The sequence below is a fragment of the Oreochromis aureus genome, linkage group 10 (assembly GCF_013358895.1).
Source record: "Oreochromis aureus strain Israel breed Guangdong linkage group 10, ZZ_aureus, whole genome shotgun sequence".
Taxonomy (NCBI): domain Eukaryota; kingdom Metazoa; phylum Chordata; class Actinopteri; order Cichliformes; family Cichlidae; genus Oreochromis; species Oreochromis aureus.
The window spans coordinates 7,285,983-7,313,027 of record NC_052951.1 but is presented as its reverse complement, the minus strand read 5'-3'; the positions used below and the strand labels follow the sequence as shown (position 1 = coordinate 7,313,027).

The window sequence follows — 27,045 nt, the reverse complement described above, 5'->3', positions numbered from 1 at the left end:
TTTAAAAAAAGAACAGATATTTCTTTGGTAGAACTTCCTGTAATAAAAATTATTATGCAAAAATCAAATATTTTTACAGACCACATCAGGGTAGAGGGTCCCTTGCTACAGACTGATTTTCCTACTGCAGAGACAACACTTGGAGATGATGTTCCTTCCATTGTAAGAAATGTGTCATACACTTACTGTCAGATTTAAAATTTTGAAGCCATTATGACAACCTTATCCAGCTATAGTAGAGATCCAGCTTTTAGATACAAATAAAACAAATTCACTCCAAAATGTCATCTTTAAAATAATTTAAATCTTGAAACAGAGTAATAATGAGTCATATGGAGAGCAAGAAAGTAGATTACAATAGGCTTAACAGCAAGTAAACACATACCAAAGCAAATCACCAAACCATGAGGTGTAGACCCTTAAGCACCCACAGGACAGCCTCACAAAGACCTGAGTGTCAGATCTGACCTCCACTTTAAAAGGAGTAACCAACTCATCCTCCTGCTGCTGACTAACTTTTCACTCCTTGTCTTCCACCCTTCTAATTTCTCCATTTGATCTTGTTATTGCCCAATCAAGTTCCAAAATCTGAATCAGAATATTACTTTATCATTTACAATAATTATAGTACTATATTCCTTTGCTGAATATTTTTCCCTTATAAAACCGTCATTACATAGTGATTCCTTTCAAAATATTTTGTAATAATGTATGTTAACAAAGACATACAGATATTTCAGTCTAATTGTTATGTTTTAATTAATTTGTGATTCGTTAGAATGAGGAAGACATTGTTGTTGCGCCAAAGTCTCCACAATCTGTAGGAAATGTACCTTTACCTTCAAGAAAAGAGGTAATTATTTGTATATTATTTAGTATTACATTGTGATACCTTGGAAAAACATTAATTTGTAAATTAACGAAAACGCTTTCTCTTCCCAGGATGCACTTCAAAAAACTGCAGAGAGCGGCATCCATACCCCAGACACACAATCCCTCGAGAGTGACTCTAAATCTTCATCTTCAAATGCAAATGCTAAGGTAATTTCATAACTTTTGCTGTTTTTAATGCACAACAGAGAAAGAAAACACGGAGTTTATATTTTTGTTAAACACTATCAGGATGTAATTATTATATTAAAATTTTGTCTTTTAAATGTAATCCAAAGTTTAAATTTAAAGTTAAAATCTTTTTGTGATGATCTTTAGAGGTAAAATAAATATTTCTTAGTCATATTCACTTACTTGTACTATGGGTTCATTAGTGAAATTGTAACATAATGATGCTGTTTCATAGAGACACTGTAGTGACAAACATTGAAAGTATTTATATATTTTTTGAAATATATATCTGTATGTTGCAGAGGAATGAATCAGATGAATCAGCTAAGGTCAACACAGACAGTAGCAGTTCAGGAGAAAGATTTTCACATCTGGTTTGCCACAGCAGAAAACTTTCTTTTTCATAAATGAGAATGAATGGAAGGAGTTACGGCAACATCAGTCAGGAAGACTATTTAAAGGACTGCAGTGGACAAATATAATTGCTAGTGGAATCAGAACCCTTAATCCGTACTGCAGTTTTGGATTTCGGAGACACAGTGTGAAAAAACTCTCTTCAAGATCAAAGGCACCGGTTTTCAGGTGTATGGGGTACTGCAGATTTCAGGACTGCCCTGTTACTGTGGATGTGGTGGTTTATGACGAAGAGACACTGAAAGCAGAAGTCGTTTTTAAAGGAGGTGAGGTCTGCCATAATAACAAAGAGCTGAAAAGGCGGCCTGTGCGTGCACAATCACGTCAAAGTGCTGGAGAACTCCTCAAAAAAACATTACCAAGGAGCTTGTACTTGGAGTCTTTACAGAAAGTGCCACAAAAGGTGATCCAATCTGGCAACAGGGATGATGCTCCAACAAAAGAAGTCTTGAAAAACATTGCATGGTCTGAAAGAAAAGCCAGTAGAGCAGATCCCAACGAGTTGATGAGCTTACAAAAGATAATTCAACAGTATCAGGACACTGAAAAGGATGTACTGCAGAAGATTCTGATGCATCCAAAGGGCATAATGCTGTGGTCTAAGAAAACCTTGTCAGTTTTTCATCAAAGATGCAAAGAAGACATTGTGTACTTTGATGCCACTGGAAGTATAATAAGAAAAGAAAGTGCTGGAAGGCCACCATATTATGTGTATGAGTTGGTTGTCAGAAACCCATCCAAAGGTGCTTCTCCTCTTCCACTTGCTACATATGTCACATGTGACCACACTACTGCCTCTGTGACATACTTCTTGCAGGCCTTTCAGACTGATCTGGTAAGAGCATTTGGTAATCGGGCCTACAACAGGCCTGTCATGTTCATGTGTGATGGATCCCTAGTACTCCTTCGATCCATTTCCATGACATTCTGCAGAACAAGTCTAGAGGATCTGCTGCAGAAGTACTATGTCTTACTCACTGGCCAGCATTCAGCACAGGAATTCAACATTCCCATTCTTCATCGATGTTTGAGCCATGTCATGAAAAATGCCAAGGACCTTTGTAAAAAACAGTGAGTACATTTATATCAATAATTAAAAAAGAATACAAGATTTGTAATGTAAAGGCCCTACTAACAGTGATTTCATTCGTTCATTTTCCCAGCATTCCAGAGAACTACAGGCTTGGAATGCATGTGTTTGGGCTCCTTGCATGCTGTGATAACTTAAAAAGACATGGATGATGTTGTCCATAGTGCAGCAATAGTGTTTTGCAGTCCTTGTAGTGGAAGGAACGTAACAAAACACTACAACAACTTGAAAATCCTTATGCAAAAAAGGGGACCCTGGATTTGGATGAAAAGACTGTGATTGCTGAGGACTACAAGGTTAGCTAAGATTTATTATTTAAGTAATCTTATTAATAACTTTTTACTTGTGTATGTCCCAAATGAATTAATGAATTTAAATTATTAAAAATATATATATATTTTAAACCACAATAACATTATATATAATTAATTTCTCTTTGCTTTGATAACTTACTGAATATAGATATATATCTGTTTTACAGACTGATGTTCAGAATGCCCCTTGAAGACCCATTTCCAGGCAATTGTTGACAATGCAACACTGGACTGTGAGGGTGAAAGAAACATCTTTCATGCACCCAAATTTATTGCCGGTCTGGTAAATCACCTTCTACCACATGCAACTTTGTGGTCATCAATGATGCTCGGTACATTTTTTTATTTGTTGTATTACTATCATAAATTGTCATTTATTAATAAATGTAAATGTGATAAATGTTGAATTATCTATTTTAATTATGTTTTTGAATTACTTGTATTCTTCTTAGGGGATCTTGGACGTCATGGTACTGGTCCTGCTTACCAGCAGCTCAGTAAACTCTATAGTGACATTCAGCAATCCAAGAACCAGGTATCATAGCGAGAAGAATAAGTGAAAAGAAACATAAGTTGTATATAAATTTACAATCCATAGATATTGACTTAAACAATGTACTATTGCATTTAAGAATTTTACACAAGACAACAGAACCCAAGGAATCATGGAGAAAAGCCAGTGGGATTTGAAAAAAATCCGTATCCAGAGAAGGAGACTGACAAGGCTTGATGACTTTGTGGAAATTTATCAAAAAATGCATGATGCCCTCCTGCTTGAATATGCAGACATGAAAAAATCAAGACAAAAGGTATGAATAACTTCCTAATAATGAAAATGATGTTTTATACAAATAGAACAAGAAACTAAGAAAAAGTGAAAACATTTGGGTATGACTGTAGAATTAAGAGTTGATGAAATAAGTAAGCACTAAAAGTATGTATGTGTAATCAACAGTCTTTTCGCGTGGAAATGGAGAAATGGAAAGACAAACGCATTAAACGGAAAGGTGTGTACGTGTCACCGTTAGTGACCGAACTGCCACTGAAGAAAAAGAAAACTGAGGTAAGTCATCATGTTCCCATTATTTTCAATAATTAAACCTTGTGATGTCCTCCCGATTGCCATACTCCTTTTGTCCTCTGGGGTAAAGCGTCTGCTTTGACTATTTATAAAGCATCAATTATAAATTATAAATTATCATCCGTGGAATACAGTTTTATCAAACTGTATTCCAACTGATTACCTGAAATTTTTATGTTTTTTGACAATGTATTACACCTAGGCATGGGCCTTAGTGAACCCCCACTTTAATGACAAACAATGCATGTCCATAGGTGACACAAGTGCCGGAGGAAGCTCAGGTTTTTTGCTTTTTGCTGGTCACACCATGTACAGCTTTGTTTTCAGCAGTTGTAGGCCAAGGGCATATGAATTAAACAAGCTTTCAAGGGTGATCATTGTCTTTTGGAGACCTACTGTATTAAGCACAGCTCGCGTGCCCTGACTGCAGGCAAGCAAGTTTGCAATCGTACACTAGCATGTTCTCTGTACAGCTGGACCGGGCATCACATACTGCCCATGTTTTTCTCTCATAGTTCCTCTGTTTACTTGGGATGTAATGTTGGACAGAGTCCTTTAAGGGACTAGGCACTCATACACAGTCATATCAGTGCCTGTATGGTACACCAACAGCAGGACAGATGCTCACTCGTTACATACATCTCAAATCAGAACAAGTTTGTGTCATTGATGACCATATTCTATTGTCTATTATATTCTATTATATAAAGTCATTCAAAATGTTATCTGTTAACAGATAAAAGGGAAGACCACTGTTCAAACCTTTAAACAGGAACAGCACAAACAACATGATGCTCGTCAAAACCAGGTATTTTTAGATATGTTTTAAAGTCTACATTTATGTTTTGTGTGTTATTGTCATAAATGACTCTGAAAATTGACATGTGTCTATCTTTGTAGGATGAGAGCCAGGAACAAATAGCCGTTTGCCAAAAAATAGCAACATACATGGCTAATAAAGTGTCGGTCACAGTATGGAAAGGAGATTTATGTGCCTTCAAAGTGGATGCAATTGTGAATGCAGCTAATGAAAGTCTCTCTCACATGGGTGGACTTGCAAAGGCACTGTCTGCTACTGGAGGACGTACTATCCAAGCAGAGAGTGATGTCTTCATTGCCAAAATGGCAAATTAAAGGCTGGACAAGTTGCAGTTACCACAGCAGGCAAACTACCTTGCATGAAGCTGATTCATTTGGTAGGCCCGTGTCTGCAGAATGACCCCACAGTGCACATGATATCCCATGCAAAGAAACTTTTAACTAAAGGTATTTTGAATGTCATGACATGTGCAGAAGAGCACAAATTTTCATCTGTTGCCATTCCAGCAGTGAGCTCTGGAATATTCAACTTTCCAGTCTCAATTTGTGCTGATGTTGTAGTCACCACAATCAAAAAGTACATTAAACATAAGAACCCCACAAGTCCTCCATTTGAAATACACCTGGTAAACAACGATGATCCAACCATGAAGGAAATGGAAAGGGCCTTCAAAGAGATCCTTTTGGAGCCACTCTCTGATGTCAGGAGGACAGTGAGTACACCCATTTTTAAAGTATAATTGTTATCTTTAGTGTTAGAAAAAAAAATGATAACAATCAGCATGAATAAATAATTATTATGAAATAACAAGTGAAATTGAAGAATTATAGCATCTTTGATGCATAGAATAACCCTTTTCAAATTGTGCAATAAAAATTAGGCCACAAAAAGTAGCAGTCATTAAATACATTCAGGCTATGTTGTTCTTCTTCATTTGTTATGATTTTGTAAGCCAACAAACACCGCACTTAGTATTATGTGAAATATATCAGCATTAATAACGTGTAATTCATGCAAAAGGTAATGCCATGTTTTCCTTAATAAAACATTACTTAAAATGATCACAGCAGTAACAAATATTTTCTTTTAAATTCAACCCACAAATCGAGGGGCCAGAGGATTCTCCATCTACACTGGAAAGGACAGAGCACCTTGAGAGAAACACAACCGGTCTAACAAAGGACACTGCATCACAGGTGATGTTTCACAAATAAACTCTAATTCAAAAACTATGTCATGTGTTTGAAAAACCAAGTTTGTTAGTACATATTTTTGTAATTATATATTAGATTTTATTATATGTATGTGTTGATGAATGAAAATTACAGATCACAGAAAAATGACAAATGTCAGTCCAACAATAAATGTAACATTTACAAATTACTGGCCTTAATTTTACAAGAACAACAGTAACTGACTCAATTTTAATTTCTTATTGTAGTTTAACATCTCAAATAAATTACATTAAAATCTATGTCAAATTTGGAGATGTTTTCGTGTTGTTGCGTCAGGTACATAAAATACTTTTAAAATTACATTTAAAACCTCTCCTAAGAAGAATTTTTAGAACTTTATTTAGTTACTATTGTCTTGTTGAAACACAGGTCGCATATTTGTGGAAACAACAGGAAACGGAAGTTGTTGTTTCTGTGGTCCCATCTCAGATTAGAGGTAACAACTTTGTCATACGTCACAGTGAGTTCCTGACCCTTAGACCACACAGCTGGCTTGTTGGAGAGGTATGTAATCCAGGTATTAACCCGCCTTCCCCCCAAAAGTACTGCATAAGGATAACGTTAAAGCTGGGGCAGAACATTAGTTGTTCCCTCACACATTCAGTAAGTACTGCTTTAGATCTACATTCCAGGCATATCCTCATGACTGAATACTGAGTATACCTAAGTAAAAACTCTTTATTAACCTTTGTATTCAAAAATTTATCATGTTTACAAAGTAATAAAAGTTTATTTATTATACTCCTCAGGTCATTGAAAGTCTCCTGCACCACTGGGCCATTCGGCTGAATCTGGGGAATAATATCTACATTATGAACCACTACACGAGCGGTGTGATCCTCTATGGAGAGAGAGAACTAATCAGGAGACAAAGCTTGTCCAAGGTAAATTTTTATTTCATATATTCTAGAATCCAGTTTTTAAATTTTATTAATCTCTTGATATAAATGAAAAAGTATTGTTGCAAATTTGTAAGTAATTCCTAATATGTCACAGGTGAACTTTGACAACTATCGTTATTTTATCCTTTGTGAACATTGGAAATGTACACTGGAAGTTTCTGGTTAGTACAAGCAGCATTTCTGTGAAAAAAAAGTTTGTTTCAATAAAACATTCTTCATAATTTATGTACTTTTTAAATTTATATATCTATCGCAGTACATAAATGCAGATGACAGCTGTCTGTATTTGGTCGATCCTTCAAGAAACTCTTTGGAGCAGGAAGAGTCTGACCGTGCAGCCAAAAGATTCCGGTAATTATGCATTATTACATGTATATAATAATAACATAAAATATTAGGTACTCTGTAATGCCATTAGAAAAGTGACAGGAGGACAGAGGATGTCTTTTTCTATAGGTGAACATATGGTTGTAGATGAAAGTGTAATAAAATCCATGGTTATCAGTTCTTTAAAGAACTTAAAAAAATTACTTCAAAATTACACACATATGAAATTTTAAATAATAAAAATACCCTGACAGTGTTTAAGCAGTGAGACATTTGACACAGTTAACATTTGTAGATTTCAAAGAACATGTTATTATTTTTGATACTTCATGTAACATAATCTAGAGCACAGGGCTTTCTGACACGCCATTAAAAACACATTGATATGTATTATATGTGTCTATGTGATTTATGAAAAAGTAGAGAATGTTCTTTTTCTGTGTGACTTTTATCTTTCATTTCTATATAAATGTCATGTACATTATGTTCACACAGTGAATACTTCAAAATGAGAAGGACATGCTACAACAAAACAGACTGGGTGAATGTGAGACTTCAGGAGGAGTACTGACACATCCATTTCAACGTGATGGTTCTAGCTGCGGAGTAATGGTCATCATGGTATGGTACCACATTAAAGCAATAATATTGTTCTGTAAAATTAGATAAGAAGATAAGTTAAAATAATCTCAAAAGGTTAAACTATTTAAATAGTGTGGAGGAGGAAGTATTATGTTTTGTCATTTTGATTTATTATTTTATTTTCACTTCAGATTGTTGAGTTGGGTCTATAGTTTTGGGGCTTTTGGGTGTTTTTGTATTTTTATACTGAAGTCTTCAGTGGGTGAGAAGCTGACTGCAGGCTGACAGGAAATGCGTCTGCAAGCCATGCTTTTGCAGAAGTGAAACTGTTCAGAGAGCAGATGCACACTCTGTGCACCCACAGATAGACGAGATATACACACACACTTAGAGGGATCACTGATAGGGGAAAGTTCAAATTGTTTTGCTTGGGGTTGCTTTTAGACTATATTAGGAGGAGCAAACCTATTGGCAGATCTGAGAAGGAAAACCTGTGTTATGAAAATGATTTTAATCTTTTATACATGATTGCATTTGAGCTTATTAAAGAGCTGTGGCTCCTGGTCAAGTGAAGGTCAGAAACTCTTGGCAGGCGTTATGATCTGCCAATACAAGGTGAGGAGAACAGGAGCTCTGAAAGGAATTGCAACACACCTGCTTACATGACATATGCCTGGAGTTATATCCTTATATCCTTATATTCTTTAGAGCTAAGAGTTAAGTTTGTATCATTTATCACTTATATCCTTTTGAGTAAGTCTTAAGTTCATTTATGTTCAGTTTGAGTAAGTTTCCTTCATGGTTTGAGTATCATCATTTGAGTGTGACATTTAGAAGTCACACATAGTTCAGCTGTGCACGAGCACAGGCCTTATGTCTGGCTAGGACGAGGGGTGTGAGGTGAGCCGGAGTGCAGGAGAGGTCATGACACATACATAGCATACACTGCAGACACACACATACACACCATAATAGATCTATTTTGGTAAGCAAGAAGTGAAGATGTGTTTTTGCTGCAAATGCAGAATTGTGCCGACGTACTTAGAGGAAGTGCAACAGATCTCCCACAGGGAAGCGACAGCGAAGACGAGCTGAGGGGAAGCACCGACCCGAAGACAATGTTCTTTAAAACTATGTTAAAGGTTGTTGACAGAACATTTGTGGTTTTGGAGCTGACGTATGCTGTATTAAATCTGCCTAACAACAGAAGAGGGGGTGGTACAATGCTCACCTCTATAAAACCTTTGTCTAATTATTGTAAGTTCAGTTCGACGCTGAATCTGTACAGCGTTCGGACTCCGCACGTGTGTATTCATTAAAATGCCGTCTAAATTGCACACGCCTGGATCTGTGGTTATTTATGGATTCCTCTCTCAACATTGAACCTTAACAATAGGAAGTGTAACATTTGCAGATGTTTTCAATTAAATTTTATTTTTTGTTTTCATTTCAGATGGCCAAAGCAGTAATGGAAGCATTCCCAAATAAATCAGAAATGACATTTTTGACGACAAAAAAAGAGATGGCCCAGGCACGAAGGACATTTGCACAGACAATACTTGAGGCCTCAGGTGTGTAATCTCTTTTTCGAGTGGACATATTTGTTTGTGTCAAACTGATTGACACTAACATATATATATCTATATTTTATGTTTTAGTATTTGACAGTGACACCAACTGTGCCATGTGTGCAACAGCGAAACCACCCAATCCAGGACCCTCCATCACTGACTGGGTATAGTGTTTTTAAAAAATAGTTTTATGTTATCTACCACAAAGTATTTGACTCTGTGTTGTTAAGGATTGTAATTTATGAAATCATAGAATTATTTACTTCATGTGTTTATGAAAACTCATATGTTATTTGTTTACAGATCCAGTGTGATAACTGCAACTGCTGGTTCCATTCTGAATGCCTGGACATGACAAATGAACAGCTCAGCAGCGCTCAGAAGACAGAGTGGAAGTGTGTGCTTTGTGTAACCTAATTCCACATGCAGTGAAAGGTACTAGAATAATCTGCTTATAGTTATTATTGGTGTTTTGAGGAACACATGTGTAAAACACAATATGTATAACATTCTTGCTTTGAGCACGTATTTTAAGTATTTCCTTTTTGATTTTTTGGGTTGATTTGTGTGATGACAGATAATGAATAACAATATATCAAAAATGTATAATAGTAATCTGAGAAATCTGTAATATGAGAAATGTAATTTCTCACCCCAACCGGTCACAGCAGATGGCCGCCCCTCCCTGAGCCTGGTTCTGCTGGAGGTTTCTTCCTGTTAGAAGGAGTTTTTCCTTCCCACTGTCGCCAAAGTGCTTGCTCATAGGGGTCATATGATTGTTGGGTGTTTCTCTGTATGTGTTATTGTAAGGTTTAAGTTATTATGTAAAGTGCCTTGAGGTGGATATTGTTGTGATTAAGCGCTGAATAAATAATGTCTAAAACTAAAGTTGCTACTTGAGGTGGTGTGTGAATGATGTTTTGAAAATTTAAATTTTGTGTGGAAAGAAATTTCTTGTAGTTAAGTAAATACTTGAATGAACTCATTTTGTTCAGTAATAGATTAGGATTTACTTTAATCAGAAAACAGTACAGTAATTTGGGTAAAGTTCACTATTGATTTACTGGAAAACCGTACAGTAAATTTGGGTGTGGATGACAGGGTGAAGAGTGGAGGTCACCCAGAGTCAGAATCCAGTGAAATATCTGTGTCACCTCTTACAGTTTTCCTGTAATCTGAGGTCAAAGATGGAAATATATATAGTACAGTACAGTAAATAGTGCAAAGTTTACTATCACTTTTCTCAAAAACCGTACAGTAAATTTGTCTGTGGATGACAGGATGAAGAGTGGACATGGCCTAGAGTCAGAATCCAGTGAGATATCAGTGTCACCTCTTATACTTTTCCTGTAATCTGAGGTCAAAGATGGGAATATATAGAGTACAGTAGAGTAAATTGTGCAAGGTTTACTATCAATTTTCAGGAAAACCGTACAGTAAATTCGGCTGTGGATGACAGGGTGAAGAGTAGGGGTCACCCAGAGTCAGAATCCAGTGAAATATCTGCGTCACCTCTTACAGTTTTCCTGTAATCAGAGGTCAAAGATGGGAATATATAGAGTACAGTAGAGTACATTGTGCAAAGTTTACTATCAATTTTCAGGAAAACCGTACAGTAAATTTGTCTGTGGATGACAGGGTGAAGAGTAGGGGTCACCCAGAGTCAGAATCCAGTGAGATATCAGTGTCACCTCTTACAGTTTTCCTGTAATCTGAGGTCAAAGATGGGAATATATAGAGTACAGTAGAGTAAAATGTGCAAAGTTTACTATCAATTTTCAGGAAAACCGTACAGTAAATTCGGCTGTGGATGACAGGGTGAAGAGTGGAGATGGCCTAGAGTCAGAATTCAGTGAAATATCTGCGTCACCTCTTACAGTTTTCCTGTAATCTGAGGTGAAAGATGGGAATATATAGAGTACAGTAGAGTAATTTGGGTAAAGTTTACTATCACTTTTCTCAAAAACCGTACAGTAAATTTGTCTGTGGATCACAGGGTGAAAAGTGGGGGTCATCCACAGTCAGAATCCAGTGAAATATCTGCGTCACCTCTTACAGTTTTCCTGTAATCTGAGGTCAAAGATGGGAATATATAGAGTACAGTAGAGTACATTGTGCAAAGTTTACTATCAATTTTCAGGAAAACCGTACAGTAAATTTGTCTGTGGATGACAGGGTGAAGAGTAGGGGTCACCCAGAGTCAGAATCCAGTGAGATATCAGTGTCACCTCTTACAGTTTTCCTGTAATCTGAGGTCAAAGATGGGAATATATAGAGTACAGTAGAGTAAAATGTGCAAAGTTTACTATCAATTTTCAGGAAAACCGTACAGTAAATTCGGCTGTGGATCACAGGGTGAAGCGTGGAGATGGCCTAGAGTCAGAATCCAGTGAAATATCTGCGTCACCTCTTACAGTTTTCCTGTAATCTGAGGTGAAAGATGGGAATATATAGAGTACAGTAGAGTAATTTGGGTAAAGTTTACTATCACTTTTCTCAAAAACCGTACAGTAAATTTGGCTGTGGATGACAGGATGAAGAGTGGGGGTCACCCAGAGTCAGAATCCAGTGAGATATCTGTGTCACCTCTTACAGTTTTCCTGTAATCTGAGGTCAAAGATGGGAATATATAGAGTACAGTAGAGTAAATTGTGCAAAGTTTACTATCACTTTTCTCAAAAACCGTACAGTAAATTTGTCTGTGGATGACAGGGTGAAGAGTGGTGGTCACCCAGAGTCAGAATCCAGTGAAATATCTGCGTCACCTCTTACAGTTTTCCTGTAATCTGAGGTAAAAGTTGAAGATATTAAAAGTACAGTACTGTATATTGGGTAAATGTTATTGTTAATTTTCGCTGAATCGTACAGTAATTTTGGCTGTGGATCATGGGGTGAAGAGTGGAGATGAACCAAAACTGGGAGTGGATATTGAAGTAAAATAGTGTCAGGACACAAAAGACTGCGTTTCTAAGCCGGTCTTCATCCGTACCGTAATATACGTAAGAGTAGTGCAACCACATTTTAGGTGCGGCTGGCGGGGCGGCTAGCTTGACTGTGACTTCGTAAGTGAGGGCTCACTTGACCGCGGTGAATCAGACGGCTGGAGGGCCCCATCTTTCAGTCTTGTTTTGCTTACTCCTGGCTCTTTTAATGGCGCTAATCAATTTAGTACGCCTTTCCGCATCTTTGGGAATGCGGTAAAACGACGTACCTTCATTTTTTCCTCGTCTATTTGTACAACCTGGGGCGCAACAGTTATCAGCCATAGTTAGCCTCCTTCACCACGGCAGTCAGCCGATTGCAGCCAAAATGGGGGGAGGGTGGGGGGCGAACCTGTGTGACGTCATCTCCCGGAGCTCTGGGAGACACTTAAAAGAAGTGGAGGATCTATCGGTTTTGTGAGGAAAGATCAGAGGTAAGTGTGTTAGCCTAACTACTAGCCTAAAAATCCGTCATCAGTATTATATTAATAGTGATAAAACACGCCTACCATGTTTTGGGTTCCTGCAACTGGTCCGTCGGGTTATTGTCTCCCCAGAAACACTTCCGTTGTGTTTTTTCCTATTTGTGGCTGTGTCCCAATCCAGCGACCGCGCGCTTCGGAGTACGCGCAGTTCGGGTACCCGAACTACGTACTACGAAGTACGAGAAGTGCAGAAATGAGAGGCTTGTGAAATGGGACGGTCTGGCCTTGTCGCGCTGCTCAGGTTGCCTAGCAACCATGATACTAACCGCGAGAAACATTTCACCAGCATTGTTTGACAGACATGGAGGAAAAAAAAGTTTTTTTGTTCGTTCATTTTTGTATGACATCACTTTGATTTCTTGAGTATCTGAGGCTGAGACCACGGGACTGTAAAAACATGATTGTTGGGCTTCATTTCTGTACTGAACAGTCATTTCAAGATTAGTTAGTAAATAACAATTAGCTTATGTTGTTCACGAGACTAAATCATCTCACTTTGTCAATGTAAATATAATATGGCCAATATTATAGTTATTGTCAGATTGTTATGATATATTACAGCAGTGAGCTTGAACTCTGTGTCATCCACTGCGCTTCAGTAAAGATTCAGGTTGCATGCTGCAATGCTTACATATACGTGGGACAAGGAAATGTCCGAGCCGTGATAACTGTTGCTGATAGAATGAAGAGTAGACTGATATATTAAATATTCCTTTATTGGGTGAGAAAATCATACCGTGTCATAACTGCTTTAAGTCATACAGAATAGATATGAGAGCCTTAAACAGGCTGACTTCTGCTAAATGGGTCAAACTGGGCAGAAAGTATACAAACACGTAACATCCTTATAGAATATGATGTAACACTATAGATCAACTTAGCTCAAAATATATAAAGCCGATAAACAATTACAGCAATATGAGACAACAAACACAGCAGAACTACTAAAATACTCAAAGCTTCATAGAACTGAAACAAACATGGACATTTATTTTTAGGTCCATTCTGCTGCTGATACATACTTTAGGTTTCTGAATATTAAACTTGTTTCTGCCTTTCATAGTGTATAACTTGAAGGCCATGAGTTCTTCATCCCACACTGAAAACACTGGGATGATAAAATTATTTGAACATTACCTAATAAGACTAATTCAGGACAGACAATTAGTTATTTTAAAATTTTCTAGCAGTCCTTCACAAACTGGGAACAGTCTGTCTATTCTCTCCATCTGTCAGCTGCTGCTGGCTCTTCCTCCTCCTCTTCCTCACACACTGCTGAGTTTGTCCTGGTGGATCATCAGGGGTGCAAAGCCTCACAGATGATGTGCAGCAGTCCCTCAGTCTGTCCTCACTCTGGACACTTGCAGTTGTCACACATGGAAATCAAATGTGTGATAAACTGCAGGATTCAAACACAAGTGTAACTTATACATACATGTTCATACTTTTATTACACAATCGGAGAGAAAGAAAAAGAGAGAGAGTGCAGGACAGACAGACAGGTGACAGTCTCAGGTGTATACACTGCTACAAAACAGCACAAGAGAAGGAGGATTTAGTGTTTGTGTTATTACGAGTGCTAAACAAGAAGAGTTCCCAGATGGTCCAGTGGACACATGTGTGACTCCTGTGATTAAAGCATCTTTCTTTCAGCTTAACGAGTGAACCGTCAGCTCGTTCAAACAAATGTTAAAGTCCGTTTGGCTCGACACCACCGAAGAGAGGCAGCAATATAACATAGTTAACATTAACAGTGCAGTGAATCCTGCTTGTGCCGTGATATTCAGGACTGCAAACCGAGCAGCATTCACTGACTTTCAGCTTGTTGTGTTTGTGGACATATGATTGACTTTAATTATCCATAAAATCATCACATTCTCTGTAAGATTAAGGTCAACTATTGAATGGCGTATATTTTAAAGTAAAGGCTTTAAAACCAAGTTGACGCTGAAAGTACTAACATCACTAATGTCACATAACTAGGGATGGGTATCGTTTAGGTTTTATCTGATACCGGTGCCAAACCGGTACTTTTGAAACAGTGCCGGTGCTTAAACGGTGCTCAAACTGGTGCTTAAAGAATGGAGAACACAAAATTGGTCCAAAAACCTCTCATGTTCAGCTTTTTTTTTTGTAAAAAGATAACAATGTTAGCCTTTTCTGCAGCTAGAGGGCATATATGGTATCACTCTTGGCTGGAAGCAGTGCTTAAACAATGGTAAAAACACAAACTTTGTCCAAAAACCTCTCATGTTTAGCTGTTTTTTTGTAAAAGGATAACAATGTTAGCCTTTTCTGCAGCTATAGGGCATATATGGCATCACTCTTGGCTGGAAGCAGTGCTTAAACAATGGAAAAAACACAAACTTTGTCCAAAAACCTCTCATGTTTAACTGTTTTCCACTTTTTCTTTGGTCATTTTAGCCTTTTTGGCCAGGGTGAAGGGAGTATCTGCCATCAAACAAGAAGACAGCCGCATGTAACTACGACGGTGTTTGCTAGTTCACCTTACATGCATTAATGTAATAATGTGGTTAGCGTACTCAACGTTAATTACACACAAACAACATGAAGCTACTCACGCAGAGGAGAACGGCAACTGCTGCCAACATCATCCGTCATCATTTCTGCTACGCTGACAGGGCTAGGGGCCAGGACTCTACTCTTCGGGTTTTTGGGGGATGTTGCTAACAGGCACCACACCCGCAGTAGATGTGCACGGTGTGAGGTCTCGCTGCAAGCTATCAAACACGGCGCATTTCTCGGCTTTAAAAAAAACGCTATGCGTCGCTAGGTGTTTTATCACATTTGAGGTGTTACCTCCTTTGACAGTATCACAGTATCAGCTTAAAGCACTTGTTGCAGGCTGCTGAGTTTGCATCTTTTGCTGTGAAGTACAGCCAGACTTTTGATCGCTTTGCCTTGGGCATTTTTAATCTGTAGCTCTGCTCTAAAAGAACGTACGTACCTGGCCCCGTGTGATGTGAATAAATAAAAGAATATTTATATAATAAACATATATAAATAAAATACATTTTTTTACATTAGTAGTTCATTTTCTCTCTAAAAAGAGCCGGAATTCCCATCACTATTACTTTGGTACCTGGTCAAACTTAAGCTCTCCTCTGTCTGCACTTCTCCTACAGCAAACTCGCAGGCAGCGGCTTCTCCCCCCTAGCTCACATGCATAAGTGCTGTGCTCAGTCGCCTAGTGTCCGAGCTCGGATCATACCAAAATTAGGGGGAATTTACGACTGTGAGCTATGTGCTTCGAATATTGTGTGTAGTTTTTGTTTTATACAGTTGTCAGTCAGGCAACTAACTATGAAACAAATTACACTCCAAAAGACCCCGGGCTTCTGAAAAAACAACTTGGGCTTAAGCCTCCCCACTGCTCCCCCGATGACTGAGAGTATTGTATAAGAAAAATGTAAAGAGAAGATCGAGTCTTTGATCCTGCCAGCAGCACAAGGTGGCAGCAGTGAGATTTCAAAATGGAATAGACCTTTTTGTTTCTCCATCTCTTCTTTTTGAGAGAAAGAGTTTGGTTCAGTGAGATGAGCAGCTGCCTTGAGACGAGAACGGCCAGGTTCAAATCCCGGTCATGGCAAAACCTGTTTTCAGTTTTCTCTTTTGTTCTGCCTCTTTTCTGCAGAAATTCTGCTGATTCATCTCTTTTCTGCAAAATTTTCAGCCTTTTCACCTCTTCTCAGCACAATTCTCAGCAGCTTCTGCTCATTTTAGCAGAATTGTCGGTCTCTCCTCCTCTTTTTTGAGAGAATGAGTTTAGCTCAGTGAGATGAGTAGCTGCCTTGAGACCAAGAGGGCCAGGTTCGAATCCTGCTCAGGGCGACATGTTTTTTTTTCACCACCATACAACTTTTTGCAACTTTTCATCTTTTTCAGCTTTTCAGCAGACAGCTTCAGCGTTAAGGCATCCACACAGCATTTTCGCAGGAAATGCAAATTTTTCTAGTTCTTTATTTTTCTTTTTCAAGTTGCTTCCGTACGTTTTTTTGGACGTTAACTACTCCTTCAGTTTTCACCCGATTTTCACCGTTCAAACTTTAAAAAATTCTGCTGTTTCTGCTAATGGGTGCTATGACTTTTGGTGCTCATAACTCCTATACTTTTTGAGATATTGAATTTTTTTTGCAATATTTTTTGCCCATTTCTGCCATATTATCAGTGGCCTCACTGATTTTCCTTGCCCGGTTGAGCCGTGTTTTAGCTCAGTGAGATGAGCAGCCGTTCTCAGACTGGGAGACCCGGGTTCAAATCCCGCTTATGGCAACATTTCTTTCAGTTAACAGTTAAACTTTTTTAACTCAATTTCAGCTTTTTCACCCCTTTTCAGCAAAATTTTCAGTTTTTTCACCACTTTTCAGCACAAATCCCAGCTTTTTCAGCTATTTTCAGCAAAAACATCTTTTCAGCAGAATTCTGAAAAGAGTTCTGCAGAACTATTTTCAGCAGAAATTCTGCTGATTGAACTCTTTTGAGCAGAATTTTCACCTCTTTTCAGCCCAAATTCTGCTTATTCACCTCTTCTGCAAAATTTTCAGCCTTTTCACCTCTTATCAGCACAAGTCTCAGCTGTTTTCAGGAAAACCACTTTTGAGCAGAAATTCTGCTGATTCATCTCTTTTCAGCGCAACTTTCTGCTTCTTTACCTCTTTTCAGCAGAAATTCTGCTGATTCACCTCTTTTCTGGAAAAATTTCAGCCTTTTATCCTCTTATCAGCACAATTCTCAGCAGCTTCTGCTCATTTCAGCACAATTGTCCGTCTCTCCACCTCTTCTTGGTCAGAGTGAGTTTAGCTCAGTGAGATCAGTGGCTGCCTTCAGACCTGAAGAGCCAGGTTCGAATCCTGCTCAGGGCAATGTTTTTTTTTTCACCACCATACAACTTTTTGCAACATTTCATCTTTTTCAGTTTTTCAGCAGACAGCTTCAGCATTAAGGCATCCACACAGCATTTTCGCAGGAAATGCAAATTTTTCTAGTTCTTTATTATTGTGTGGATGCCCTAAAGGGTTTCCACACTATTGAGATCCTGTTTCTCTTTATTCTTTATTGTGTGGATGCCCTAAAGGGCTTCCACACTATTGTTTTCCTGTTTCTCTTTATTCTTTATTATTATTATTCTTCTAGTTGCTTCCGTACACTTTTTGGCACTTAACTACTCCCTCAGTTCTTAACCGATTTTCGCCATTCAAACTTTAAAAAATTCTGCTAATGCCGGCTATGACTTTTGGTGCTCATAACTTCTATACTTTTTGAGATATTGAATTTTTTTTGCAATATTTTTTGCCCATTTCTGCCATATTATCAGTGGCCTCACAGATTTTCCTTGCCGGGTTGACCTGTGTTTTAGCTCAGTGAGATGAGCATCCGTTCTCAGACTGGGAGGCCCGGGTTCAAACCCGCTTATGGCAACATTTCTTTCAGTTAACAGTTAAACTTTTTAACTCTTTTCAACACAAATTTCAACTTTTTCACCCCTTTTCAGCACAATTTTCAGTTTTTCACCACTTTTCAGCACAAATCCCAGCTTTTTCAGCTGTTTTCAGCAAAAACCTCTTTTCAGCAGAATTCTGAAAAGAGTTCTGCAGAACTCTTTTCAGCAGAAATTCTGCTGATTGAACTCTTTTCAGCAGAATTTTCACCCCTTTTCAGCCCAAATTCTGCTTATTCACCTCTTCTGCAAAATTTTCAGCCTTTTCCCCTATTATCAGCACAAATTTCAGCTGTTTTCAGAAAAAACTCTTTTGAGCAGAAATTCTGCTGATTCATCTCTTTTCAGCGCAACATTCTGCTTCTTTACCTCTTTTCAGCTGAAATTCTGCTGATTCACCTCTTTTCTGCAAAATTTTCAGCCTTTTCACCTCTTATCAGCACAATTGTCAGCAGCTTCTGCTCATTTAAGCAGAATTGTCAGTCTCTCCACCTCTTCTTTTTCAGAATGACTTTGGCTCAGTGAGATGAGTTGCTGCCTTAGGACCACGAGGGCCAGGTTCGAATCCTGCTTAGGGCAATGTTTTTTTTCAGCAAAAATTTCTCTGTCTTTACCCCTTTCAGTAGAAGTTTTTGGCTTTTCACCACTTTTCAGCAAACATTTTCTGCTTCTTCACCTGTTTTCAGCAGAATTTTCAGTTTCTTCACCGCCATATAACTTTTGCAAGTTTTCAACTTTTCAGCTTTTTCAGCAGGCAACTTCAGCGTTAAGGCATCCACACAGCATTTTCGCAGGAAATGCAAATTTTTCTAGTTCCACTATATTATTCTAGTTGCTTCCGTACACTTTTTGGCACTTATCTACTCCCTCAGTTTTCAGCCGATTTTCTCCGTTCAAACTCTAAACTGTTCTGCTCTTTCTGCTAATGCCGGCTATGACTTTTGGTGTTTATTACTGTTATACTTTTTAAAATATTACACTTTTTTCCTTTAATTTGTCCCATTGAAACGAATGGAAAACTTCCACAATTCTTCTAAAACTTGCTTGTTTTTGAAACTTAACTACTTTGTCATACTTTCACCTAGAAACTCCATTCAAACTTTAAAATGTTCTCAAATTATTGGGCTATTCCTGTCTGATTCAGCTTTTTCAGATCTTCTACCGTTTTAATTTTATACCTCTTTAAGTTTTCAGTTGCAAAATTGTGATTTTTCAGAAAATACATGCGTTGCTATGGTTGCTATGCAATTAAGTCAGAGTGAGTGCTGGTCCGTTCTGAATTTTCTCTTCATGTCTAAACAACTTCTTGCTACTCGCTCAATTTCCATTCAACCCCCACAAATTATACGTCAAAACGTAGGTATTTTTGCTGGCTTTCAGAAAACGTCACTATCACTGTTGTGGAAGTTACAGATTTTTATCAAATCGCCTCAGACCAACACAAGATCTGAAAACGCTCCATTGACTTTCAATGGAGAGTGTGTTCAAAATCAGCGCTGGATTTCTCTAATGAGAGGCATTTTCAAATCGTCATATCTCTTTAACAAAGCAAAGTTAGGACATAAGGCTTGTGCCAATATATCTTCAGACACTGGTGACACTCACAGTGGAAGCAGTTTTTACAATTATCTTACCGTTGAGCAATGAATTACGTTTGTTTGAGGGGTGGAAATCTGTCCTTCTCTCAGTCTTCAAACTCTGGAAATGAAGCCGTTCCTTCTCTCGTCATATCTCCGCGACGGAGGTAGAACGTTATATTATTACTGCTCATAGTATTTCTGCCAAATTTTGGTATTTGCTCCAAAGCACAGTATTTCTGCCAAATCACAATATAACTGCAAAATAAAGGTTTTTGAGACAAATCATAGCGTTTGTGCTAAATCCTAGTAATTCTGCTCATAGAATTTCTGCTATGCTGAGGTGCTTTCTGCTAGATTATAGTTTTTCTGCTAAATCAAAGTATTTCATGTAAATCATACCAAGTCCCAGTGTTTCTGCCAAATCATAAATCATAAATAATGTGGCGTGTTGGGGGAACAGCTAGTCCTCTCCCATCATGCCTTGGGACATGTGCTGCTGTTTAGATGTTCTTGTTTCATTGTTTATGGTTACGTTACTTTTAACTGTTGTCTTGAATGTTGTGTTTATACTACGGTACAAAGTCACTGACAGTTATTGGTTTATAGGAAGAATGCAGTACCATAAGTGAGTTCTGTTATGCTGTTATTGACCCTTGAAGCACAGTGTAGCACAAGCAAGTGTTTAATAAAGAGCACCCCCTACCAGCTTGGGGTGGAAATACAAGCGCAACCTCTCTCTGAGCTTCTTTGTAAGATTCATCTGCATGCTGCCAATTTATCTTCAGGCACTGCTGACACTCACAGTGTGAGCAGTTTTACTGTCATCTTACTGTTGAGCCATAAATTACGTTTGTTTGAGGGTTGGAAACCAGTCCTCCTCTCAGTTTTCAAACTCTGAAAATGAAGCCGTTTCTTCACTCGTCATATCTCCGCAACGGAGGTACAAAGAGCAATGAAAATCACAGTCAAAGTTCACCAAACTCGGCTGATTCACCCAGTACAAGAATTGTGCTTCTATCCCACCTAGTTTTTGAGTTACATGACGTTTTGTAACTCCAAAAGCGGCGTTTTTCGCCTCTCACCGCGATCTATTTCTGACTGCTCATCAATCTTTTTCCAGCCGCCCGCCACCTGGAAGGTGGCGAATTGGTAATGACGCGGGTCTGCAGCTTGAAGGTCGTGGGTTCAGTCCCACCTTGTTCAACATTTTTTTTTTTCACTACAAATTTATACACTATCACAAACCTCTAATTTATATTGCTAATTTATTACAATTCTGCAAAGTTTTATGATTTTCGCAGCTTTTCTAATATGGACCTCAGATTCTTATTAACGCCCATGGCAGAAATACATACAAGTACACAGCCTGATGAAGCAGACAGAAGCAGTACCTCTGATTGCAGAAAGTATTACTCCTCCATAATAGTATTTCTGTTAAATCAAAGTACTTCTACTACATCTTAGTACTCCTGCTCAATCAAAGTATTTCTGCTAAATCATAGTATTTTTGCCAAATCATGGTATTTGTGCCAAGGTATAGTATTTGTGCCCAATTAAAATTTCTGTTATGTTATAGTATTACTATTAAGGCATAGCCTTTCTACCACATCACAGTATTCCTTCAACATCATAGTATTACTGCAATTTCATAGTATTTGAGCAAATTCAGTAGTATTTGTGCAAAAAACATACTGTGTCTGTAGAATCACAGTATATCTGTTATGTTATAGTATTACTACTAAGGCATAGTATTTCTACCAAATCATAGTATTCCTTCAACATCATAGTATTACTGCAATTTCATAGTATTTGAGCAAAATCGTAGTATTTGTGCAAAAACATACTATGTCTGCAAAATCACAGTATATCTGTTATGTTATAGTATTACTACTAAGGCATAATATTTCTACCAAATCATAGTATTCCTTCAACATCATAGTATTACTGCAGTTTCATAGTATTTGAGCAAAATCGTAGTATTTGTGCAAAAGCATACTGTGTCTGCAAAATCACAGTATATCTGTTATGTTATAGTATTACTACTAAGGCATAGTATTTCTACCAAATCATAGTATTCCTTCAACATCATAGTATTACTGCAGTTTCATAGTATTTGAGCAAAATCGTGGTATTTGTGCAAAACATACTGTGTCTGCAAAATCAGCATATCTGTTTTGTTATAGTATTACTACTAAGGCATAGTATTTCTACCACATGATAGTATTCCTTCAAAATCATATTATTACTGCAATTTCATAGTATTTGAGCAAATTCGTAGTATTTGTGCAAAAAAAAAATACTGTGTCTGCAGAATCACAGTATATCTGTTATGTTATAGTATTACTACTAAGGCATAGTATTTCTACCAAATCATAGTATTCCTTCAAAATCATAGTATTACTGCAATTTCATAGTATTTGAGCAAAATTGTAGTATTTGTGCAAAACATACTATGTCTGCAAAATCACAGTATATCTGTTATGTTATAGTATTACTACTAAGGCATAGTATTTCTACCAAATCATAGTATTCCTTCAACATCATAGTATTACTGCAGTTTCATAGTATTTGAGCAAAATCGTGGTATTTGTGCAAAAACATACTGTGTCTGCAAAATCAGCATATCTGTTTTGTTATAGTATTACTACTAAGGCATAGTATTTCTACCACATGATAGTATTCCTTCAAAATCATAGTATTACTGCAATTTCATAGTATTTGAGCAAATTCGTAGTATTTGTGCAAAAACATACTGTGTCTGCAGAATCACAGTATATCTGTTATGTTATAGTATTACTACTAAGGCATAGTATTTCTACCAAATCATAGTATTCCTTCAAAATCATAGTATTACTGCAATTTCATAGTATTTGAGCAAAATCGTAGTATTTGTGCAAAAACATACTATGTCTGCAAAATCACAGTATATCTGTTATGTTATAGTATTACTACTAAGGCATAGTATTTCTACCAAATCATAGTATTCGCTCAACATCATAGTATTACTGCAGTTTCATAGTATTTGAGCAAAATCGTGGTATTTGTGCAAAAAAACATACTGTGTCTGCAAAATCAGCATATCTGTTTTGTTATAGTATTACTACTAAGGCATAGTATTTCTACCACATGATTGTATTCCTTCAAAATCATAGTATTACTGCAATTTCATAGTATTTGAGCAAATTCGTAGTATTTGTGCAAAACATACTGTGTCTGCAGAATCACAGTATATCTGTTATGTTATAGTATTACTACTAAGGCATAGTATTTCTACCAAATCATAGTATTCCTTCAAAATCATAGTATTACTGCAATTTCATAGTATTTGAGCAAATTCGTAGTATTTGTGCAAAAACATACTGTGTCTGCAGAATCACAGTATATCTGTTATGTTATAGTATTACTACTAAGGCATAGTATTTCTACCAAATCATAGTATTCCTTCAAAATCATAGTATTACTGCAGCTTCATAGTATTTGAGCAAAATCGTAGTATTTGTGCAAAAACATACTGTGTCTGCAAAATCAGCATATCTGTTTTGTTATAGTATTACTACTAAGGCATAGTATTTCTACCACATGATAGTATTCCTTCAAAATCATAGTATTACTGCAATTTCATAGTATTTGAGCAAAATCGTAGTATTGGTGCAAAAACATACTATGTCTGCAAAATCACAGTATATCTGTTATATTATAGTATTACTACTAAGGCATAGTATTTCTACCAAATCATAGTATTCCTTCAACATCATAGTATTACTGCAGTTTCATAGTATTTGAGCAAAATCGTAGTATTTGTGCAAAAACATACTGTGTCTGCAAAATCAGCATATCTGTTTTGTTATAGTATTACTACTAAGGCATAGTATTCCTACCACATGATAGTATTCCTTCAAAATCATAGTATTACTGCAATTTCATAGTATTTGAGCAAAATCGTAGTATTTGTGCAAAAACATACTGTGTCTGCAAAATCACAGTATATCTGTTATGTTATAGTATTACTATTAAGGCATAGTATTTCTACCAAATCATAGTATTCCTTCAAAATCATAGTATTACTGCAGTTTCATAGTATTTGAGCTTAAATCGTACTATTCGTGCAAAAACATAGTATGTCTGCAAAATCACATTTTTTTATCTTCTATGTTATAATATTACTACTAAGGCATAGTATTTCTGCCAATAAGAGTATTTGTACTAAATCATAGTACTTGTGCCAAATCATAGTATTTCTGCCATATTGTGCTAGTTGTTCAAAAACATAGACTGTCTGCAAAATCATAGTATATGTATTATGTTATAGTATTACTACTAAGTCGTAGACATTCTGTTTTGTTATAGTATATCAACAGAAATCTATTTTTTAGCAGAAATTCTGTTGATTTACCTGTTTTCAGTGCAACGTTCTACTTCTTTACCTTTTTTCAGTAGAAATTCTGCTGATTCACCCATTTTAAGCAGAATTTTCAGCCTTTCACCTCTTATCAGTATAAATCTCAGTATGTTCTGCTCATTTCAGAAGGAACCTTTTCACCTCTTTTCAGTACTAATTTGAACTTCTGTACCCCTTTGAAGCAGAATTTTGCCTTTTCACCTTTTTTTCAAATTCAAATTCAAATTCAAATTCAAATTTTTATTTGTCACACACACACAACCATACACAGTATGACATAGGGGTGAAATGCTTGTAGCTGTACAATGCCCGGCCATTAAATGACAGAAAAAAGTTTTACAGTATTTACAATTTACAGGTTACTACAAAATTTACAAATTAACTTAGAAATTTACAGTAAAACATGTGCAAATAGCAGAAAGAGATTATAAAGATTATAAATTATAGGAAATGTGTGGTGGTGCGTGTGTTAATGTGATGTGATGTGTGAGAGTCCAGTCTTATAGCGATGTGATGTGTGTGGGAGAGTCCAGTCCCTACACCTGGTTCAGGGCCCGAATAGCCTGGGGAAGAAGCTCCTCCTCATTCTCTCTGTTTTGGCCTTAGGGAGAGGAAGCGCTTCCCAGACCTCAACAGTGAGAAGAGTCCATTGTTGGGATGGGAGAGGTCCATCATAATCTTCCTAGCTTTGGACTTGCACCGCTTGGTGTAGATGGACAGCAGGTCAGGAGCTCTGATTGAATGATGATGCGTTCGGCCGAGCGCACCACTCTTTGCAGATCTCGTCTGTCCTGCTTGGTGCTGTTCCCAAACCAGGTGCAGATGTTTCCCGTCAGGATGCTCTCGATGGTGCAGGAGTAAAGTTCTTGAGCACCTTCAGTGGCAGATGGAAGTCTCTAAGTCTTCTGAGGAAGAAGAGACGCTGACGGGCTTTCTTAACCAGGGTGTTGATGTGACAGGACCATGACAGGTCCTGAGTGATGTGGACACCCAGGTATCGGAAACTGTCCACTCTCTCCACTGGCGTGCCACTGATGATGAGGGGTTTGTAATTCCTCACCTGCTTTGTAGTGAAGTCCACGATCAGCTCCTTAGTCTTGCTGACGTTTAGGAGGAGGTTATTCTCCTGGCACCAGGTCTCCAGGTTCCTAATCTCCTCCAGGTAGGCCGTCTCGATATTGTCGGAGATCAGGCCTACAACAACAGTGTCGCCAGCAAACTTGACAATGGAGGTGGTGTCTGATGTGGCTGGCTACACAGTCGTAAGTGTACAGTGAGTACAGCAGGGGCTTAAAACACAGCCCTGAGGCACTCCAGTACTAAGTGAGATGGAGGGGAGACTTGTTTTCCCACCCTCACTGATTGGGGTCTGTCTGTGAGGAAGTTGAGGATCCACTGACACAGTGCTGAGCTGAGTCCTAGATCCGTCAACTTGGTGAAAGCTTAGAGGGAATTATTGTGTTGAATACTGAACTGTAGTCCACGAACAGCATCCTAACATAATTCCCTCTGCCAGTGTCCAGGTGACTCAGGGATGTGTGGAGCAGGTATTTTCAGCAAAATATTCTGCTTCTTCACTTGTTTTCAGCATAATTTTTCAGTTTCTTTACCGCCATACAATTTTTGCAGCTTTTCATCTTTTTCAGTCATTTTCAGCAGACAGCTTCAGCTTTCCGGCATCCACACAGCATTTTCGCAGGAAATGCAAACTTTTTCTAGTTGTGTGGATGCCCTAAAAGGGCTTCCACACTATGGAGTTCCTGTTTCTCTTTATTCTTTATTGTGTGGATGCCCTCAAAGGGCTTCCACACTATTGAGTTCCTGTTTCTCTTTATTGTGTGGATGCCCTAAAGGGCTTCCACACAATTGTTTTCCTGTTTCTCTTTATTCTTTATTGTGTGGATGCCCTAAAGGGCTTCCACACTATTGAGTTCCTGTTTCTCTTTATTGTGTGGATGCCCTAAAGGGCTTCCACACTATTGAGTTCCTGTTTCTCTTTATTGTGTGGATGCCCTAAAGGGCTTCCACACTATTGAGTTCCTGTTTCTCTTTATTCTTTATTATTATTCTTCAAGTTGCTTCCGACGCGTTTTTGCAGCTTAACTACTCCTTCAGTTTTCAGCCGATTTTCTCAGTTCAAACTTTAAAAATTCTGCTCTTTCTGCTAATGTTTGCTATGACTTTTGGTGCTCATAATTTCTATACTTTTGAGATATTGAATTTTTTTTTGCAATATTTTTGCCCATTTTTGCACATTATCAGTGGCCTCACTAGTTTTCCTTGCCCGGTTGAGCCGTGTTTTAGCTCAGTGAGATAAGCAGCCGTTCTCAGACTGGGAGACCCGGTTCAAATCCCGCTTATGGCAACATTTCTTTCAGTTAACAGTTAAACTGTTTTAACTCAATTTCAGCTTTTTCACCCTTTTCAGCAAAATTTTCAGTTTTTCACCACTTTTCAGCACAAATCCCAACTTTTTCTGCTGTTTTCAGCAAAACATCTTTTCAGCAGAATTCTGAAAAGACTTCTGCAGAACTCTTTTCAGCAGAAATTCTGCTGATTGAACTCTTTTCAGGAGAATTTTCACCTCTTTTCAGCCCAAATTCTGCTTATTCACCTCTTCTGCAAAATTTTTCAGCCTTTTCACCTCTTATTAGCACAAGTCTCAGCTGTTTTCAGGAAAAACTGTTTTGAGCAGAAATTCTGCTGATTCATCTCTTTTCAGCGCAACTTTCTGCTTCTTTGCC

General features: G+C 37.7%; 2 protein-coding genes and 2 long non-coding RNA genes across 4 annotated transcripts in view; all 4 read left to right on the top strand.

The window, feature by feature from the left end:
* Window positions 1-88: 88 nt before the first annotated feature.
* LOC120442272 lies at window positions 89-1,425 on the top strand. Its single transcript, XR_005614615.1, has 4 exons — window positions 89-162; window positions 779-853; window positions 943-1,041; window positions 1,365-1,425. It is a non-coding gene; the product is annotated as an uncharacterized LOC120442272 (long non-coding RNA).
* A 16-nt stretch (window positions 1,426-1,441) lies between these two features.
* LOC120442335 lies at window positions 1,442-2,718 on the top strand. The gene is made up of 2 exons (XM_039618743.1): window positions 1,442-2,547; window positions 2,640-2,718. The coding sequence occupies exons 1-2, from the start codon at window positions 1,649-1,651 to the stop codon at window positions 2,716-2,718; spliced, it is 978 nt and encodes a 325-aa protein (XP_039474677.1). The 5' UTR covers window positions 1,442-1,648.
* Window positions 2,719-5,091: 2,373 nt separating this feature from the next.
* On the top strand, window positions 5,092-6,603 carry LOC120442270. The gene is made up of 3 exons (XR_005614613.1): window positions 5,092-5,493; window positions 5,891-5,977; window positions 6,386-6,603. It is a non-coding gene; the product is annotated as an uncharacterized LOC120442270 (long non-coding RNA).
* Window positions 6,604-12,691: 6,088 nt separating this feature from the next.
* alcama (activated leukocyte cell adhesion molecule a) overlaps window positions 12,692-27,045 on the top strand; it is a 189,695-nt gene continuing 175,341 nt past the window's right edge. Inside the window, exon 1 of the mRNA XM_039618399.1 lies at window positions 12,692-12,813. The gene's annotated coding sequence lies outside the window, so the exon portion shown is untranslated. The remainder of the gene's footprint in view (window positions 12,814-27,045) is intronic.